This window comes from Papio anubis, chromosome 13 (genome assembly GCF_008728515.1).
Source record: "Papio anubis isolate 15944 chromosome 13, Panubis1.0, whole genome shotgun sequence".
NCBI classification, from domain to species: Eukaryota; Metazoa; Chordata; class Mammalia; order Primates; family Cercopithecidae; genus Papio; species Papio anubis.
Window position 1 is genome coordinate 35,381,247 of NC_044988.1, and position 19,954 is coordinate 35,401,200.

The 19,954-nt window shown below is 39.2% G+C and overlaps 1 protein-coding gene across 1 annotated transcript; it reads left to right on the plus strand.

Moving 5' to 3' along the window:
* The first annotated feature begins 10,434 nt into the window (after positions 1-10,434).
* TPD52L3 (TPD52 like 3) lies at positions 10,435-12,744 on the plus strand. The gene has a single exon (XM_003911723.5). The coding sequence runs from the start codon at positions 10,516-10,518 to the stop codon at positions 11,251-11,253; it is 738 nt and encodes a 245-aa protein (XP_003911772.1). The 5' UTR covers positions 10,435-10,515; the 3' UTR covers positions 11,254-12,744.
* The last annotated feature ends 7,210 nt before the right edge of the window (positions 12,745-19,954 follow it).

Genomic DNA, 19,954 nt, shown 5'->3' on the forward strand with positions numbered 1-19,954 from the left:
GGCATTAAGACAGGGATGCCTCTCACCACTCCTATTCAACATAGTGTTGGAAGTTCTGGCTAGGGTAAACCAGGCAAGAAAAAGAAAGAAAGGGTATTCAGTTAGGAAAAGAAGAAGTCAAATTGTCCCTCTTTGCAGATGACACACATGATTGTATATTTAGAAAACCCATTGTCTCACCCAAAATCTCCTTAAGCTGATAAGCAACTTCAGCAAAGTCTCAGGATACAAAATTAATGTGCAAAATCACAAGCATTCTTATACACCAGCAACAGACAAACAGAGAGCCAAATCAGGGAATGGTCTCCATTCACAATTGCTTCAAAGAGAATCAAATACCTAAGAATCCAACTAAGGGATGTAAAGGACCTCTTCATGAGAACTACAAACCACTGCTCAGTGAAATAAAAAGAGGACACAAACAAATGGAAGAACATACCATGCTCATGGATAGGAAGAATCAATATCGCGAAAAATGGCCATACTGCCTACAGTAATTTATAGATTCAATGCCATCCCCATCATCAAGCTACTAAATGAGTTTCTTTCCACAGAATTGGAAAACTGCTTTAAAGTTCATATGGAACCAAAAGAGCCCGATTCCAAGACAATCCTAAGCTCAAAAGAATGTGCTGGAGGCATCACGCCTACCTGACTTCAAACTATACTACAAGGCTACAGTAACCAAAACAGCATGGTAATTGGTACCAAAACAGAGATATAGATCCAATGGAACAGAACAGAGTCCCCTAGAAATAATAATTTCACACATCTACAGCCATCTGATCTTTGACAAACCTGAGAGAAATAAGAAATGGGGAAAGGATTCCCATTTAATAAATGGTGCTGGGAAATTGGCTAGCCATAAGTAGAAAGCTGAAACTGGATCCTTCACTTTATACTCTAAAATTATCCAAGCATGGATTAGAGACTTAAATGTTAGTAATCCTAATACTCATAAAAATCCTAGAGGAAACCTAGGTAGTGCCCATTCAGGACATAGGCATGGGCAAAGACTTCATGTCTAAAAACACCAAAAGCAACGGGCAAAGCCAAAATGGACAAATGGGATCTCATTAAACCAAAGAGCTTCTGCACAGCAAAAGAAACTACCACCAGAGTGAACAGGCAACCTACAGAATGGGAGAGGAACATTTTGCAATCTACTCATCTGACAAAGGGCTAATATCCAGAACCTACAAAGAACTCAAACAAATTTACAAGAAAACAAACAACCCCATCAAAAGGGGCAAAGGATATGGCTAGACATTTCTAAAAGAAGACATTCATAGCCAACAAACACACGAAAAATGCTCATCATCACTGGCCATCAGAGAAATGCAAATCAAAACCACAATGAGATACCATCTCACACCAGCGCTAGAATGGCTTATCATTAAAAAGTCAGGAAAACAACAGGTGCTGGAGAGGATGTGGAATAGGAACACCTTTACACTGTTGGTGGGATTGCAAACTAGTTCGTTCATTGGCGGCCAGCATGATGATTCCTCGGCGATCTAGAACTAGATGTACCATATGACCCAGCCATCCCATTACTGTATATACCCAGTTGATTATAAATCATCATGCCAGCTATAAAAGACACATGCACACGTATGTTTATTGCAGCACTATTCACAATAGCAAAGACTTGAATCAACCCAAATGTCCATCAGTGACAGATTGATTAAGAAATGTGGCACATATACAATTAACACGGAATACTCTGCAGCTATAAAAGAGCGAGTTTGTGTCTTGTAGGGACATGGATGCGCTGAATCCATCATTTTAGCAAACTACTACAAAGAACAGAAAACCAAACACCCCAGATGTTCTCACTCAGGTGGAACTGAACAATGAGATCGCTGGACTCAGGAAGGGGAACATCACATACCGAGGCCTATCATGGGGAGGGGAGGGGAGGATTGTATTTGGGAGTTATACCTGATGTAAATGACGAAGATGGGTGCAGCACACCAAACAAGGCAATAAGTACATGATATGTAACAACCCACGTTATGTACATGTACCTACAACTTACAGTATAATAATAATAAATAAATTTAAAAAAAAAAAACAAAAAAACAAAAAACAAAGATAAACAGCTGGGACCTAATTAAACTAAAGAGCTTTTGCACGGCAAAAGGAACAGTCAGCAGAGTAAAAAGACAACCCACAGAGTAGGAGAAAATCTTCACAATGTATACATCTGACAAAAGACTAATACCCAGAATCTACAATGAACTCTAACAAATCAGTAAGAAAAAAACAAACAATCACATCAAAAGTGGGCTAAGGGACATAATAGACAATTTTCAAAGAAGATAGACAACACAACAAACATATGAAAAATACCAACATCAAGCACTAATGACTGTGGAAATGCCAATCAAAACCACCATATGATACCTTTACTCCTGCAAGAATGGTCATAATCAAAAACCCAAAAAACAGTAGATGTTGGCATGGATGCAATGAAAAGGAAACACTTCTACACTGCTGGTGGGAATGTAAACTAGTACCGCCACTATGGAAAACAGTATAGAGATTCCTTAAAGAACTAAAAGTAAAACTACTATTTGATCCAGAAATCCCACTACTGGGTATCTACTCAGAGGAAAAGAAGTCATTATTTGAAAAAGATATTTGCACACCCATGTTTATTGCAGCACAATTAACAATTGCAAAATTATGGAACCAACCCAAATGCCAACAAGTGGATCAAGAAACTGGTGTGTATACATATATGAGATGGAATACTACACAGCCATAAAAAGGAGTGACTTCACAGCATTTGCAGTGACCTGGCTGAGACTGGAGACTATTACTCTAAGTGAAGTAACTCAGGAATGAAAAACCAAACATCATATGTTCTCACTGATACGTAGGAGCTAAGCTATGAGGATTCAAAGGCATAAGAATGACACAATGGACTTTGGGGACTCGGGGGGAAGAGTGTGAGGAAGGTGAGGGATTAAAGGACTACAAATATGATGCAGTGTATACTTCTCAGTTGATATGTGCACCAAAATCTCACAAATCACCACTAAAGAACTTACTCATGAAACCAAGTAACACCTGTACCCCAATAACTTATGGAAAAATAAAAATAATAGTAATAATAATAAAATTTTGTGTAGAGAGGGGTCTTGCTGTTTCACTCAGACTGGTCATTGCTTGAACTCCTGACTTCAAGCAATCTTCTCACCCTTCCCAAATGGCTGGGATTACAGGTGTGAGCCACCACACTCAGCCCTGGATACAGTTTGTTTGGCCCTGTCAAGTCTCAGGTTGAAATCTGACCTCCAGTGTTGGAGGTGGGGCCTGGTGAGAGGTGTCTGGATCATGGGGTTGGATCCTTCATGAATGGTTTGGTGCCATTCTCAAAGGAGGGAGTGAGTTCTCACCCTTAGTTTCCGAGAAAAGTGGTTGTTGAAAAGAGCCTGGCACTTCTTTTGCCATGTGAGGCTAGCTTCCCCCTCAACTTCCATCAGGAATGGAGGAAACATGAGGCCCTGAAGAAGCCAAGCAGATGGATGCTGACACCATGCTTCTTGTACAGCCTGCAGAACCATGAGCCAAATAAATCCTTTTTCTTTATAAATTGCCCAGCCTCACGTATTCCTGTATAACAACCCAAACAGACTAAGGCAGGATTGTATCTTAAAATAAATGTACAATATAGATTTTTCCTCCTAGAAACTTCCTAATAAAACAAAGATATGTCTTACAACTGATTGTGCCTCAGAATCAAGGAAACAAAATAGTTATTATGCTATAGAAGGCATGACTGTTTTAAGACAAAAATAGCTAAGCTCCTAGGGAGTAGAGTACAGGCTGTAGGTTTATTACATTGCAGCAAATTCACCACAATGGTTATAACCTTTAAAAAGATTGTAACTTTTCCATTAATAGCCTGATCGCCGCCAGGGTTGTGTATGTACAATCACAGCACTTTGGAGGCCAAGGCAGGAGGATCACTTGAGCCCAGGAATTTAAAACCAGCCTGGGCAACATGGTGAAACTCCGTCTCTACTAAAAAAAAAAAAATTTTAATTAGCCAGATGTGGTGGCACACGCCTATAGTCCTGGGTACTTGGGAGTCTGAGGGCTGAGGTGGGAGGATCACTTGAGCTTAGGAACCTGCAACACAGCACTCCAGCCTGGGTGACAGAGCAAGACCCTGTCTCAAAAATATAAAACAAAATAAAAATGTAAAATAACCTGATTGTCCTCAGGCTTCTACAGCCTGTAGATACAAATGAATCTAATTACTCTGGCCACTACATTTTGTTAGTTCCAACCCCCCAGTGCCAAGCTTCAGGACTTCAAGACTCCCTTCCCTGAATATCCCCAGTTACTTCTGGGAGTCCTCTATGCTCAGGACTAACTCTTCCATGTGCTTCTGCTCTGTCCTCTCTGTAGATGTCCATTCTGTGTCCAGCCACTTGATGGAAGTATCTCCTGCTGCCACTCTTAACCCTGCACTCTGAGAACTCTACCTTCCCAGGAGAGAAAATACATATATGCCCGATCTAGGAGATGTATCTCCTGGTACTCAAAATTTGTACATCTTTCAAATAAATGTCTTGCTAAATTTTCCTGCTTAGTTAAGGGTCATACATACAGAAAGCTACTACTAGCTCCTTCAAGTAATCTGTATCTCCTACAGACTTTTTAGCAACAGTTATCTTAGTCAGTTTTATGCTACTATAACAGAACATCACAGACTGAATAATTTATAAACAATAGAAATTTATTTCTCATTATTCTGGAGGCTGGAAAGTCCAATATCAAGGCACCAGCCTCTGGTGAGGGCCTTCTTGCTGCATCATACCATGGAAGAAGGGTAAAAGAGCAAAAGAACATGAGAGGAGAAAGAGAGTCAAACTCTCCAATTATTAGCAACTCACTCCCAGAATAATTAACCTGTTCCAGTGATAATTGCATTAATTCATTTATGAGGGCAGAGCTCTCACAACCTAACCATCTCTTAAAGATCCCACCTCTCAATACTGTTGCATTGAGGATTAACTTTCCAACACATAGGTTTTGGGGGACACATTCAAACCATAGCAACAATCTATGCCTTTGCTGTAACTGCATGTAATTCAAGGAGAGTGTTGGTTGGGCTGAAGGGGGTGAAGGAGAGTGAGAAGCAAGTGACAGTCATATCCTTTTTCAATCCCCTGCTCCATTTTAAGGCATCCTCCAAATTTCTAGATCATCACTAAAGAAACATACCTAGATCCACCAGTGTTTCTGCAAGCATTGGAGGAAAACTCCAGTCTCTGGAACAAAATACAGTGTTTACAGAGTTCTTACTAGTCTACATAGGCCTTTATATACAAAGCTTTTATATTTCAACAAGAAGAATCCTCATTTTTTAATCTAGGGAAGTTCCTACATCATTTGATCATTTTTCTTTCCCTTCTTTCCATCCTTCATTCTCCTTATGATTCCTCTTGTACCTCTAAGACCTGAAACAAACAAACAAACAAACAAACTTCCTCTTTGAAAGTCCCTTCCTCCTTTACATATTAACCCATGTAAGTGGGCATGACAGAGGAGGGGAATACAGTTCTTCAGGCACAACCAGACTCTGAATCTTAATTTGATTCCCCCAGTACCCCTACCACCTTTATATACCACCAAAGAGGATGAATAACAGCAATAAGCTCTAATGTTGATTTAATACACCGATAGTGTATTTTGGTATCAGAGAGGAAAATCCTATCCTATTTATTTTTTAAGCTAATTAGTTCAAATAGGAGAGTTGCTGAAAGAAAATATCATCCTTATCCTAAATGATGATCAACTTAACCACTGAAATATGAAAACTGATAGCAGTAATGCTTGCTGCTATAAAGTGCAGTCAATATTCCTGTTCATGCTGGAGAGTATCTATGGAGAGGTGACTAACTACATATATTATTGATGGAGCTGAGCTATGATGTGAGACAATAGTGAAAATAACTTGCAAATTGAAATAAAATAAAATATTCTGACTTTCCACAAGAAAAGCCCAACTACCAATTTTCTCTTACTCTTAAAACATTCTGACTGGAGTAGGGTTTCAGTTATATGCCTTATTTTCAGGCTCAATTCGATATTTAAATATTTTTCCTTGCATTCAGTTAAAATTATGATAGTTGAATACCAGAAAAAAGTGTTTAAATATTAGAAATAAAGCCTTAGAGAACTCACTTAAATCTAGCAGTGCAAATGACCAGACTGCAAGGTGAGTTGTCAGTTATTTAGAAGCAATCTGAATCATCAATGTAATCAGAAAGCTCTATATTGATCATTTATAACAAAAGAAGTCAAATGGTTAAAACTGCCGGCACTGATACAAGTTCCTAATCATTTCCAAACTTGAGTATCACTCGCTATGATCTAACTTCTCCTATTCCCAAATAACCCAGACATGGTGGAGGATATGGCTTTGTTTTCATATTCAAGCTTTAGGAAATTATTTATAGAACATAACATATACAGGCTTCTACACATAAAGAGAAAAAAATCATTTTATTATACCACTTACCTTTACTTTACAAAAGATTATTATAATCCATCACCCTTACCAGAGAAATAACTCAGTTCTTTCTTTATCAAAAATGGGTCAGTGGTGTCCTCCTTGGAAACAAAGGATATCAAACCATTGTAGGATTACAAATAATCTCAAGCATTTTCTTTATAGTTCCTGAATCAAATACTTTGGCTATTTTTAGTACTTAAATAAATAGCATCAAAAAGCCTTTGGTTTTATATGAAGTTCTATGAGCCTTTTTGTGTAATATAGAGGATTCCATTGTCTAATCTAGAGATGTGAAATTTTACAATCATGGGGTGAGTGTTTGGTATTTTACACCTTAACAGGATAGCTTATACAAACAGTTGGTTACTATCACTATAAATTAAATAAACTTTCATTTGATAGATCTATGTTCTCAAAATATATATGTTGTTTTGTATGTGCTTATGCATACGCCTAATAAAATGGATTGTTTAGCCAGGTTTACTCAGGAGATTAGAACACTGCCAATAAGGAGCATCTCTTCCAGAGGCTATTGTCTTTTTCTTTTTCTACTTTTATTTTAGATTCAGAGGTACATGTGCAGGCTTGTTACTTGGGTATATTGTGTGATGCCAAGGTTTGGGTTACGAATGATTTAATCAGCCAGGTACTGAGCATAGTACCCAATGGTTAGTTTTTCAACCCTTTCCCCGCCAACCCACTTCCCCCTTCTAGTAGTCCCCAGGGTCTATTGTTGTCCTCTTTATGACCATGAGTATCCAATGTTTAGCTCCGACTTATAAGTGAGTACATGTGGCATTTGGTTTTCTGTTCCTGTATTAATTCAATTAGGATAATGGCCTCCAACTGCATCCATGTTGCTGGAAATGACATGATTTTATTCTTTTTTATTCCTGTGTAGTATTCCATGCTGTATATATACCACATTTCCTTTATCCAATCCACTATTGATGGGTACCTAAGTTGATTCCATGTCTTTGCTATTGTGAACTATGCCGTGATGAACATATGAGTGCATGTCTTTTCAGTAGGATGATTTGTTTTCTTTTGCATATATGCCTAGTAATGGGATTGCTGGATTAATGGTAGTTCTGTTTTAAGTTATTTGAGAAATCTATAAACTGTTTTCCACAGTAGCTGAATTTACATTCCCACCACCAGTGTACAAGTGTATAAGCGTTTCCTTTTCTCCACAGCCTTCTTAACTTCTGTTGTTTTTTGACTTTTTAAGAATAGCCCTTCTGACAGGTGTGAGATGTTATCTCATTACGGTTTTGATTTGAATTTCTCTGATGATTAGTGATGTGAAACATTTTTTCACATGTTTTTTCATATGTTTGTTGGCTTGAAGACACTTGTATGTCTTCTTCTGCAAAGTGCCTGTTCGTGTCTTTTGTCCATTTTTAAATGGGGTTATTTGGGTTTTGCTTGTTCAATTACTTAAGTTCCATATTGATTCTAGATATTAGACCTTTGTCAGATGCATAGTTTCTGAATATTTTCTCCCATTCTGTAGGTTGTCTGTTTACTTTATTAATAGTTTCTTTTGCTGTGCAGAAGCTCTTTAGTTAGGTCCCACTTGTCAATGTTTGCTTTTGTTGAGATTGCTTTTGGGGACTTAGTCATAAATTCTTTCCCAAGACTGATGTCCAGAATGGTGTTTCCCAGGTTTTCTTCTAGGATTCTTATAGTGTGAGGTTTACATTTAAATCTTTAATCCATCTTGAGTTAGCTTTTGTATATGGTGAAAGATAGGAGTCCAGTTTTATTCTTTATATGGCTAGCCACCTATCTCAGCATGATTTATTGAATCAGGAATCCTTTCCCCACTGCTTATTTTTGTTGACTTTGTCAAATATCAGATGGCTATAGGTGTGTGGCTTTATTTCTGAGTCTCTATTCTGAGTCTCTGTTCCATTGGTCTATGTGTCTGCTCCATTGATCTATTTGTACCAGTACCATGCTGTTTTGATTACTGCAGCATGCTTCCAGCTTTGTTCTTTTTGCTTAGGGTTGCTTTGGCTGTTTAGGCTCTTTTTTGGTTCCATATGAATTTTAGAATAGTTTTTTTTCTAGTTCCGTGAAAAATAACATTGATAATTTGAAAGGAATGGCACTGAATCCACAGATTGCTTTGCACAGTATGGCAATTTTAACAATTTTGATTCTTCTAATCCATGAGCATGTAAGGTTTTCCATTAGTTTGTATCATCTATGATTTCTTTTGGCAGTGTTTTGTAGGTCTCCTTGTAGAGGTCTTTCATCTCATTGGTTAGATGTAGTCTGAGGTATTTAATTTTTTTGTGGCTATTGTAAATGAGATTGCATTCTTTATTTGGTTCTCAGCTTGAACATTATTGATATATAGAAATGCTACTGATTTTATATCCTGAAACTTTACTGAAGTCATTTATCAGTTTCAGGAGCCTTTTGGTAGAGCCTTTCGGGTTTTCTAGATATGGAATCATATTATCTGCAAAATGAAATAATTCCACTTCTTCTTTTCCTATTTGAATGAGAGGGTATGTCTTGATGTGGGATCTGGAAACCAAGTATCTGAAAAGTTCAGTTTTGCTATGAGAAAAAAACCATTACTCTATGAAAAATGAATCAAGGCTTAATAAAATATTTCATATTTTACATTGAAGGATGAGGAAGCATATAAAGAAAATAGGCATCAAGGTTGGTGGCTGAAATAATGCAGAGAAGTAAAATTAAGTGCAAGTTCAGATTTGGTGACTTGGAGTCTCAACTTTGAATAGAGAATGTATGTTCCATATTATGTAGCATAATTCAGGGATTTCTTTACCCTTTAGTCTCAGGTTTGAAAGAGGAGTTCTGATTCAGAGTCTGGGAGTGTTCCTGAAGCCACCAGTGTTTCTACAGGCATTGGAGGAAAAGCCTAGCCTTTAGAACAAATTGGTTTTTAGGGAGCCCTTGCTGCCCTTTTCACGCCTTTTTAAACACATAGCCAAATCCCCCATCAGCCTTCACGTTTACAACAAGAACAATTCTCATTTTTTAACTTAGGGAAACACACCATTCAGGACAAGACAATAATAAACACTACTAAATTATGTGAAAGGGTTATAGAACATAAACTCAAAGGAGGGCTGAAGTTGGTTTGAATGCATAGCTAGACGCTTCATTGTAGCCACATAGGCATGAGTAGGGCAAACTGCTGAAATTTGCTGAGGATCAAATTATGCTCCACAAGATCATGCTCGCAAGAACTACCAGAATATCCAACAAAATCACTAGAATCTAAGACTTGCTCAAGAATATTTCTCTGAGAATAGGCAGCCATAGAATGAGTTAAGTGAAGCCAGACCACAACACCTCACTGGATTAATGTCCTGAATTTTCCATTGCATAAGTTTACTCTGGGCAAAATTAGGGTTGGGGGAGGTTAGGGTGGGAGGTTGGAGGGGAAGAGTGGATCCACACTCTGATAGATCCTATTTAACTAGTTTTACTTTACTGTGCAGACTACTTCCCACAACTGGTAACCTTGAATGTGGGCAGACATGCTTCCAGAAATGTGAGTGGAGGCAGGGGGGAATAAAGAAAATGCAACTACAAAATTGAAAACTCATACTAGCACAATGATGTTTAAATGATTTTCAAGTGCTGGAAAACCGCTGGTGTGGAAAAGAGTTGCCTGACGCTTTGGCTTGAAGGCCAGGGCTTGTCACTTACCGCGTCAAGAGAAATTTCTCTCCTTTCGACAATAATCTCTGCACTGCCTACCTCATGAGGTCCTTGCGATGCCAAGATGCCGCCAGTGTGGGCTGCGCCTCAGCTCAGCACAGATTCTGCAGCCTCGCACTTTGGACGGGAAGTCCCACCTCCGCAACCCTGACCTGACCGGCTACCCACCCCCACCACGCGGAAGTCAACACCACGAGCTAGCGCATCTACTTCACAGGCTAGGCCATCAACTCAACTGCCAAGGGGTCCATTGTACTAGCTGGGTCATGGATCTCTCCCGCCTGAAATCTGACTCCACCCACCAAAAGTCTGAGCCTGCAGGCCTAGATTTCGACTCTGCTGGCCAAGATTATTTCTCTGCAGCCCAAGAATTCGACTCTTTCTACCAAGAATTGAACCTAGACTCTCTTAATGAAGATCTTCTTTCCCAGTTCATGCCACATGCCAGGACAGAGACCTCTGTGGGCACATATGAATCCCACTCGACTTCTGAACTGGAGGATCTGACAGAGCCTGAGCAAAGAGAACTCAAAGCCAAACTCACTAAATTGGAGGCTGAAATTGTAACCCTACGCCACGTACTAGCAGCCAAAGACAGACGCTGTGGGAAGCTCAAGAGGAAGTTAGGCTTCACGGCTTTGGTAGGGCTGAGACAGAATCTATCCAAGAGCTGGCTTGATGTTCAGGTCTCCAACACCTATGTGGAACAGAAGATGTCAGCTGCTCTGTCCACCATGGGCACTGCCCTCTGCAGGAAGCTTGGAGGCATAAAGAAGTCGGCCACATTCAGATCTTTTGAAGGTCCGATGGGGACAATCAAGTCCAAAGTGGCAGGGGGCAAAGAGCTTGGCCCTGACTGTCTTTCTTCTGCAGAGGGTGGGGATGATCCGCTCTCAGTTTTGGGGAGTGGGGAAGACCCACTGCAGATTCCGGGGAGTGGGAATGATCCACTCCCAGTTCTGGAGAATGACGATGACCAGCTCTGCTTTCTGGAACCAGAATGAGCCCCCTTGGTAACCTTGCCTGGTACTAAACCAGGGCAAGAACCCCCTTCCCTCATTACATTTGCAACTCTGCCCAATAAAAACAAGCAAGCAAACCACAATGGTAAAGTGGTTAATTCCGGAAATTGACAGGATCCAGTTTTGAGAAAAGAACATAGATATTTGCTGCTCTTAAGATAGAGAACCCAAAGTTTTGTATCTGGTTATTTTGCACTTAAGTTTATAGACGAAATGTGTCATTATATTAGCTTTCCTGAGACTGTATCTAATGGACAAGTCAGTGACTCCAGAGGGGTCTTAGCCAAAGCCCAAGCTCTCTTTTGGAAAACTAGTCTATTAGAAAGCCAAAGTAGATTTCTGTTTAAGCTTGAAAGAGGTATGAAGTAATCTGTAGTTTTTTGTTTTTTGTTTTTTTCCCTTCCTCATTTCCTTCCCTCAGTCTCAGACAAAGTCACCTTGAAAGCTCCACCTGGCCTACAACTTTTATTTAAAAAGATAATCAAGAAAACTTTATCTTCTCTGAGACCCAGAAAAAGAGAGGAAAATAGTAATAGTGCACTTAATGTTACATTATTAATACAGGTTTTGTAAAACTTGTTTGTTTTCAAAGCTCTGGACTAAGCAAAACAGCATCAGTTTAGGAAATTGTTACTACTTTGCACACAAACTGAAATTGCAACTTTGCCTTGTGCTTTATTTACAATTTCTTTATATATCAAAATGAGTGTTTTAAAGTTTAACCCTTGAAGCAGCATGTCTTTGCCATAGCAGCACTTCACTTAAAAGGAAGAAATTGCTTCTCTGGTAGTAATTCCTAGTTAGTTACCACTTCCAGCTGAGGGGCTGGAGGAAAACAGGTATAGCCAAATTCAAGAAAGATACACCCCTGTCTCAAGGAACATTTTAAAAAGAATGTCTGTCCCCTGTGAGCTGGCTGTTATGTCTTTGAATGGACCTAACTATACATTTTTGCTCTTAACTCTGCCCTTCTTTTTAGGTAACCCTAAATGAGAAGGAAGCAGAATATAACCCTCTGGAGAGCTCAAGACAGTAGGAACCTGGACTGTGTTTGTTTCAATTTTCTGATATCTGATTTTCACAGGAATATACATTTTTTTTTGTTTTCCTTTTCCATTTCCAAAATGCCAAGATCTGGGAGCCTCTTTCATTCCTCTAGTCACACTGCCTGCGATAGAAGTTAGTGTCTTATTGGCTGTGGGCAGAGACTAGGACTCTTATTTGCTTGGGTACATTTCAGTAACCTCTCACTGCCTAAAATAGTAGTCCCTCCAGCCTAAGAAGATGATTCTGTTTTGTTGACTCTTGAATGCTCCCCCAACATTCCTTTGGTTTTCCTATAAGCAAAACCAAATACCACTATAAATATAAAAGCATTTGGTAAACTGTAAAGTTACTCATGTATCCCAACCCTCTACATTTCTGAAGACAAAATTTTGCTTGGATTAAAACAAGATGTTTTACTATTTTGCATGTTTGATTTTTAATTTGTTGTGTTTATCAACCAAAATGGCTTTGTATGCTGAAGAACAAGAGGCGAGCCTGCAGCATACAAGAAATGAAAGTAGTCCAACAGGCAAAGGCTTTGACATATTTCAGGAAAGCTTGTGTTAGGGACAATCTCAGACTATTATCATGGGCCAAACCTGAGAGATGTTATATTTTCTTTAATAATTTCTAAAATAGTAGTAAGTTTCCCCAATAAATTCTCAACTCTGTAAAAGTAGTAAAGTACATATTTATTTTTGTTGATCATTGTCCATTTCTGGCTTAGGATAGATCTTCAATAAACACATGTTAAATCAAGGAACGAATTAACATCATATACTTCAGACATCAAATATTGAATCTAAGAGATTATCAACAACATGAACTTGTTGACAAGTTCCTTTTGCTTTTAAACAAAAATATATTGTTTATTCAAAGCCTATCTGAGACCCTACTATGTATCAAGAGCTGTCCCAGGTTCTCAAGGCATAGAAGTAAATTAGACATTGTATGTGCTCTCTAGAAACACTCAGACTTTCAAATCATTATAATTCAGTGAGTGCTAAAATAGAGCTGTGTGCCAGATATAAAAGAAGTCCTGAGGAAGGGGTGTTCAACTCTGTCTTGGTAGGTCAGTAAAGCCGTTAGAGAGACAGAAAGTCTTAGAGGACCAGGAGAAGTTTGCAGACAGACAAGAATAGAATAATCCAGACAACATCCAGAGGAACTGAGTCACAAAGGAATGTATAAGAATGGCATATTCTAGGAACTAACAGTACATCACTGTGGCTAGAGAGGAAGGGGAAATGGTGTTACATGAGTAAGAAAAAATAAGCAGGGGGCAAAAATCATAAGTAGTCTTACATACTACCTTAGATATTAATATTTAAGCCTTTAGGAAATGGGAGGCATTGAAGCACTTAAGTAAAAAAGTAACTATCAAATTTTTGTTTTAGATTACTCTGGTCATCAGAGAAATAGATTAAGTATTAAAGAGGTAGAATCAGACTTAGGAACCAACTGCATGAGGTCGGGAGAGGGGGATAAATTTGCAAGATAATAAGGCTATAGCATTGAAAAGGCCTGATATTATTGAAACTGGAGTTGCACATTCATTTTGCTTTGGCTTTTTTGTATCAGTGGTCATGGGCACCAAATAAAATGCTTCCATGAACATTTGGATTCTGGCTCTAAAGTTTCCTCGAGATTTCTTTTTTCCACCTGCTTCTACCCTTCCTATGCATTGGCTTTCTTCATCCTCTACCCTGTCTGCCTTCATAACTTGATCATCTCCACTCATCTAGGCCTATTTGGATTTTGTAGCCCAGCTTAAGTCTATTTAACTTGGCCAATTCAGGATGCAATTTTCAATAGTTCCTAGAATATGTGTACACCCAAAGATTCACATCCCTAGGTTTCGCTCAATACCTGAGAACTACCAGATGGGAATGACACTGAAACAAAATTTCCTGAGGCCCTCAGTTTTCTGGGACTTTAATTGCCCATGTGAGTGAAGGGATTAGGATAGAAAATTGAGACAAGATGACATGGCCTTGATGTTTATGTCTTCCCACCCCAAATTCATAGGTTGAAATCCTAACCACAGGGTGATGGTATTGGGAGATGGGGCCTTTTGGGAAGTGATTAGCCCTCATAAATGGCTTATCAACAAGCCAAAGGGAGCTTGTTTGCCCTTTTGACCATGGGAAAACACAGTGAGAAGGCACCATTAATAACCCTGGAAATAGGCCTTCACCAGACACTGAATCTACAGATAACTTGATCCACCTCCAGAAAAATAAGAGATAAATTTCTGTCAAGCTAACCAGTTTATAGCAGCCCAGATGACTAAGACACAAGAATTGAAAGTTATGCTTCCCAGAGATAACACTTTCCATGCTGTGGCAAGGATGATGATAGAATACCAATCCCTATGTTCATTACTATCATACATGTCCCGGAAAAATACTAGCATCGCTCCCAAAGAAATTCGCCAGCATTTTCTAGAGGCTCCTCTGCTTTCTGATTCATCAAAATGCCAAGTTCTATATTTGAAAGAAAGTACTTTTATTACATGCTCTACTCTTAATGGCTTGTGTGGACTACAGAGAGGTGATTAGCAATCACTGATCCAGAACTGTGCAGGTTTCCTGATAGTGGCAGGCAATGTGCTTGATGGCTCCACCTATCAAGGGGACAATGATGGCACAGGTTGATTCTGCTAAGGATTTGCATCTGGGCACAGAATTTCAGTTTCTTGCCTGTGGACTGTAATGTAAGGAAAAAGGATGAGCATCACTCTATTGAAACAACTGTGGAAAGAGGATTCCAGAAGGATGACAGAGTGGGAAGCACAAGGAACCTGTCTCTCTACTTAGATAACAATTGAGCTGGCAAATCAGTGTGATGTAACAATTTTGGAACACTAGAATATACTGAAGGCTTGCAACTTCCAGGGGAAGGCTTGAACAATAAATTGTAGTTAATTTCAGTACTCTGAACACAGTACCATCTACCCATTCCCAGTCCCAGCCCTGTAACTGGTAAATGTGCATATGTTTCTGGAACAACCTGTACATAGCTTGTGAGAGCCAGGGTTGGCAAAAAGGACCCTGTCTTCCAAATAGTAGAGATCTGTGCTCTGATCAGTCATTGATTGCTGCTTCTGCTCACGGAGGTACAGACAGAGGTGGGCAGCCATTGTTGTTGTACCTAGCCCCACTGTGGCAAGCGCCTCCCTACTAGCTGAAGTGACTTCTAAGGGACTTAAAGGGCCAGTGCTCTTTTTTCTCCCCTTCATTTTTCTCTTTTTCCTCTTTTGGGAGCCAGACATTCAAAAACAACTGCATATATGGGAGAAATTAGAAAGTGATTGTGCATGTCCAGGAAAAAGCTCAGAAAATACCTGAGAAGACCTTAAATTTATATTACAGGTTAATCCTTGGAACAGAGATAGCCTACAACAATAAAAAATAATAACAATCAACAAAAACAATAACAAAAAAACATTAAATTCTGGGAAATGAGGGGAATCTAATTACCAGAGTTACCACATTACTAGATTCAAAAGTCCAGTTTTCAAAAAAAATCAGAAGGCATACAAAGAACAGGAAAGTATGGTCCATTTAAAGAATAAAAATAAACCACATGTCCTAAAAAAAAACACATGGCAGATACAGTAGACAAATACCTTAAAAATAGCTTAAAGATGCTCATAGAACTAAAGGGAGATGTGGAGAAAAGAAAATTATGCATGAACAAAATGGAAATATAAATAAAGATACAGAAAACCTAAGGAGAGAAAAAGAAATTCTGGAGTTAAGAAGAACAATAATTGAAATGAAAAATTCACTGGAGGGATTCAAAAGCAGATCTGAGCAGACAGAAGAAAGAACTAGTGAATCTGAGAAAAGAAAATGAAAATTATTAAGTCTGAAGAACAGAAGGAAAAAAAAAATTGAAGAAAAGTCAATAGAACCTAAGGGACTTATAGGACACTATCAAGCAGACCAACAAATACAATGTGAGAATTCCAAAAGGAAAAGAAAGAGAGAGAGAAATGAGCAGAGAGTATATTTAAAGAAATAATGGTGGAAAACTACAAATTTGAGGAAAGATGTAAATATAAACATCCAAGAAGCTTAACAAACTCCAAGAAAAATGAACTGACAGAGACTCATACAAAAACACACTATAATCAAACTTTGAAAGACAAAGACAAAGAAAGAATCTTGAAATCAGAAAGAGAAAAGCAATTCATCACACGCAAGAGATACTCAATGAGATCATCAGCAGATTTTTCATCAAAAACTTTAAGGCCAGAAGGCAGTGGTTCAATATATTCAAAATGCTAAAAGTAAAAAAAGCAAAACTGTTGTCCAAGAATCCTATATTTGGCAAAACCGTCCTTTAAAAGTGAGGGAGAAATTAAGACATTTCCAGATAAGCAAAAGCTGAGTTAGCTCATTACACTAGACCTGTGGCTGTAACTCATAACCACATGAAGAAATAAAGATATTAATAAAGGTAAATACAGAGGCACTTATAAAAGCCAGTGGTTTTACAAATTCATCAGCTAATGGTTTGTAACTCCACTTTTTGTTTTCTATACAATTTAAGAGATTAATACATTTAAAGACATATTAATCTAAAAGTTAGCATTATTGTAACTTTGCTTTGTAACTCCACATTTTATTTTCAAATAATTTGAGACACTAATGCATTTAAAGAAAGTATTCATTTACATTTTTGGACACACAACGTTTAATAACGTAATCTTGTGACATTAACAATCAAAAGAGGTGAGGGCAGAGCTATAAAGGAGCAAAGATTTTGTATGTTACTCAAGTTAAGATGGTATAAATTCAGAGTGTTATAACTTTTTGTTTTATTTTGTTTGTTTGTTTGTTTTTCGAGATGGAGTCTTGTTTGTTGCCCAGGCTGGAGTGCAGTGGTGTGATCTCGGCTCACTGCAAGCTCCGCCTCCCAGGTTCATGCCATTCTCTCACCTCAGCCTCCTGATTAACTGGATCTACAGATGCCCACCACGACACCTGGCTAATTTTGTTTTTGTATTTTTAGTAGAGACGGGGTTTCACCATGTTAGCCAGGATGGTCTCGATCTCCTGACCTTACAATCCACCCGCCTCAGCCTCCCAAAGTGCTGGGATTACAGGTGTGAGTCACTGCGCCCAGCCTAGAGTGTTATAACTTTAAATATAAAATGTAATTCCCATGGCAACCTTAAAGAAAATAGCTGTAGAATGTACACAAAAAAATGAGAAAGGAATTTAAATATTTCACTACAAAAAGGAACTAAACACAAAAGAAGACAATAATGCAGGAAACAAAAGGTAAATAAGATGCACGGCATATAAAAAACATGTAACAAAATGAACGAATTAAATTCCTCCTTATCAGTAATTACTTTAAATGTAAATGGAGTAAACTCTCTAATCAAAAGACACAGATTGCCAGAATGCATAAAAATACATGATCTAGAGAGATTCCAAGATGGCCAAATAGGAACAGCTCCAGTCTGCAGCTCCAAGCATGAGCAACACTGAAGACAGGTGATTTCTGCATTTCCAACTGAGGTACCAGGTTCATCTCACTGGGCTTGTCAGATAGTGGGTGCAGTCCACGGAGCAGGGCAGGGCATCACCTCACCCGGGAAGCACAAGGGGTCAGGGAATTCCCTTTCCTAGCAAAGGGAAGCCATGAGAGATGGTACCTGGAAAATTGGGACACTCCCACCCTAATACTGCACTTTTCCAACAGCCTTAGCAAAGAGCACATCAGGAGATTATATCCCACGCCTGGCTCAGAGGGTCCCAGGCCCACAAAGCCTTGATCACTGCTAGCACAGCAGTCTGAGATCAAACTGCAAGGCAGCAGCGAGGCTGGGGGAGGGGCATCCGCCATTGCTGAGGCTTGAGTAGGTAAAGAAAGTGGCCGGGAAGCTCAAACTGGGTGGAGCCCACCACAGCTCAAGGAGGCCTGCCTGCCTCTGTAGACTCCACCTCTGGGGGCAGGGCATAGCTGAACAAAAGGCAGCAGAAACTTCTGCAGACTTAAATGTCCCTGTCTGACAGCTTTAAAAAGAGTAGAGGTTCTCCCAGCACAGAGATTGAGATCTGAGAACGGACAGACTGCCTCCTCAATTGGGTCCCTGACTCCAGAGTAGCCTAACTAGGAGACACCTCCCAGTAGGGGCTGACTGACACCTCATACAGCCAGGTGCCCCTCTGAGACAAAGCTTCCAGAGGAAGGATCAGGCAGCAACATCTGCCGTTCTGCAATATTTGCATTTCTGCAGCCTCTGCTGGTGATACCCAGGCAAACAGGGTCTGGAATGGACCTCTAGCAAACTCCAAAAGACCTGCAGCTGAGGGTCCTGACTGTTAGAAGGAAAACTAACAAACAGAAAGGACATCCACACCAAAACCCCATCTGTACATCACCATCATCAAAGACCAATGGTAGATAAAACCACAAAGATGGGGAGAAACCAGAGCAGAAAAGCTGAAAATTCTAAAAATCAGAGCACATCTTCTCCTCCAAAGGAACATAGCTCCTCACCAGCAACGGAACAAAGCTGGATGGAGGATGACTTTGACGAGTTGAGAGAAGGCGGCTTCAGATGATCGGTAATAACAAACTTCTCTGAGCTAAAGGAGCATATTCAAACTCATCACAAAGAAGCTAAAAACCTTAAAAAAAGATTAGACAAATGGCTAACTAGAATAAACAGTGTAGATAAGTCCTTAAATGACCTGATGGAGCTGAAAACCATGGCATGAGAACTATGTGACAAATGCATAAGCTTCAGTAGCCAATTGGATTAAGTGGAAGAAAGGGTATCAGTGATTGAAGATCAAATGAATGAAATGAAGCAAGAAGAGAAGTTTAGAGAAAAAAGATTAAAAAGAAAATGAACAAAGCCTCCGAGAAATATGGGACTATGTGAGAAGACCAAATCTACATCTGATTGGTGTACCTGAAAGTGACAGGGAGAATGGAACCAAGTTGGAAAACACTATTCAGGATATTATCCAGAAGAACTTCCCCAACCTAGCAAGGCAGGCCAACGTTCAAATTCAGGAAATACAGAGAACAAAGATACTCCTCAAGAAGAGCAACTCCAAGACACATAATTGTCAGATTCACCAAAGTTGAAATGAAGGAAAAAATGTTAAGGGCAGCCCAAGAGAAAGGTCGGGTTACCCACAGAGGGAAACCCATCAGACTAACAGTGGATCTCTTGGCAGAAACTCTACAAGCCAAAAGAGAGTGGGGGTCAATATTCAACATTCTTAAAGAAAAGAATTTTCAGCCCAGAATTTTATATCCAGCCAAACTAAGCTTCATAAGTGAAGGAGAAATAAAATCCTTTACAGACAAATGCTGAGAGATTTTGTCACCACCAGGCCTGCCTTACAAGAGCTCCTGAAGGAAGCACTAAACATGGAAAGGAACAACCAGTACCACCCACTGCAAAAACATGCCAAATTGTAAAGACCATCAATGCTAGGAAGAAACTACGTCAACTAACAAGCAAAATAACCAGCTAACATCATAATGACAGGATCAAATTCACACATAACAATATTAACCTTAAATGTAAATGGGCTAAATGCTCCTATTAAAAGATAGACTGGCAAACTAGATAAAGAATCAAGATCCATCAGTGTGC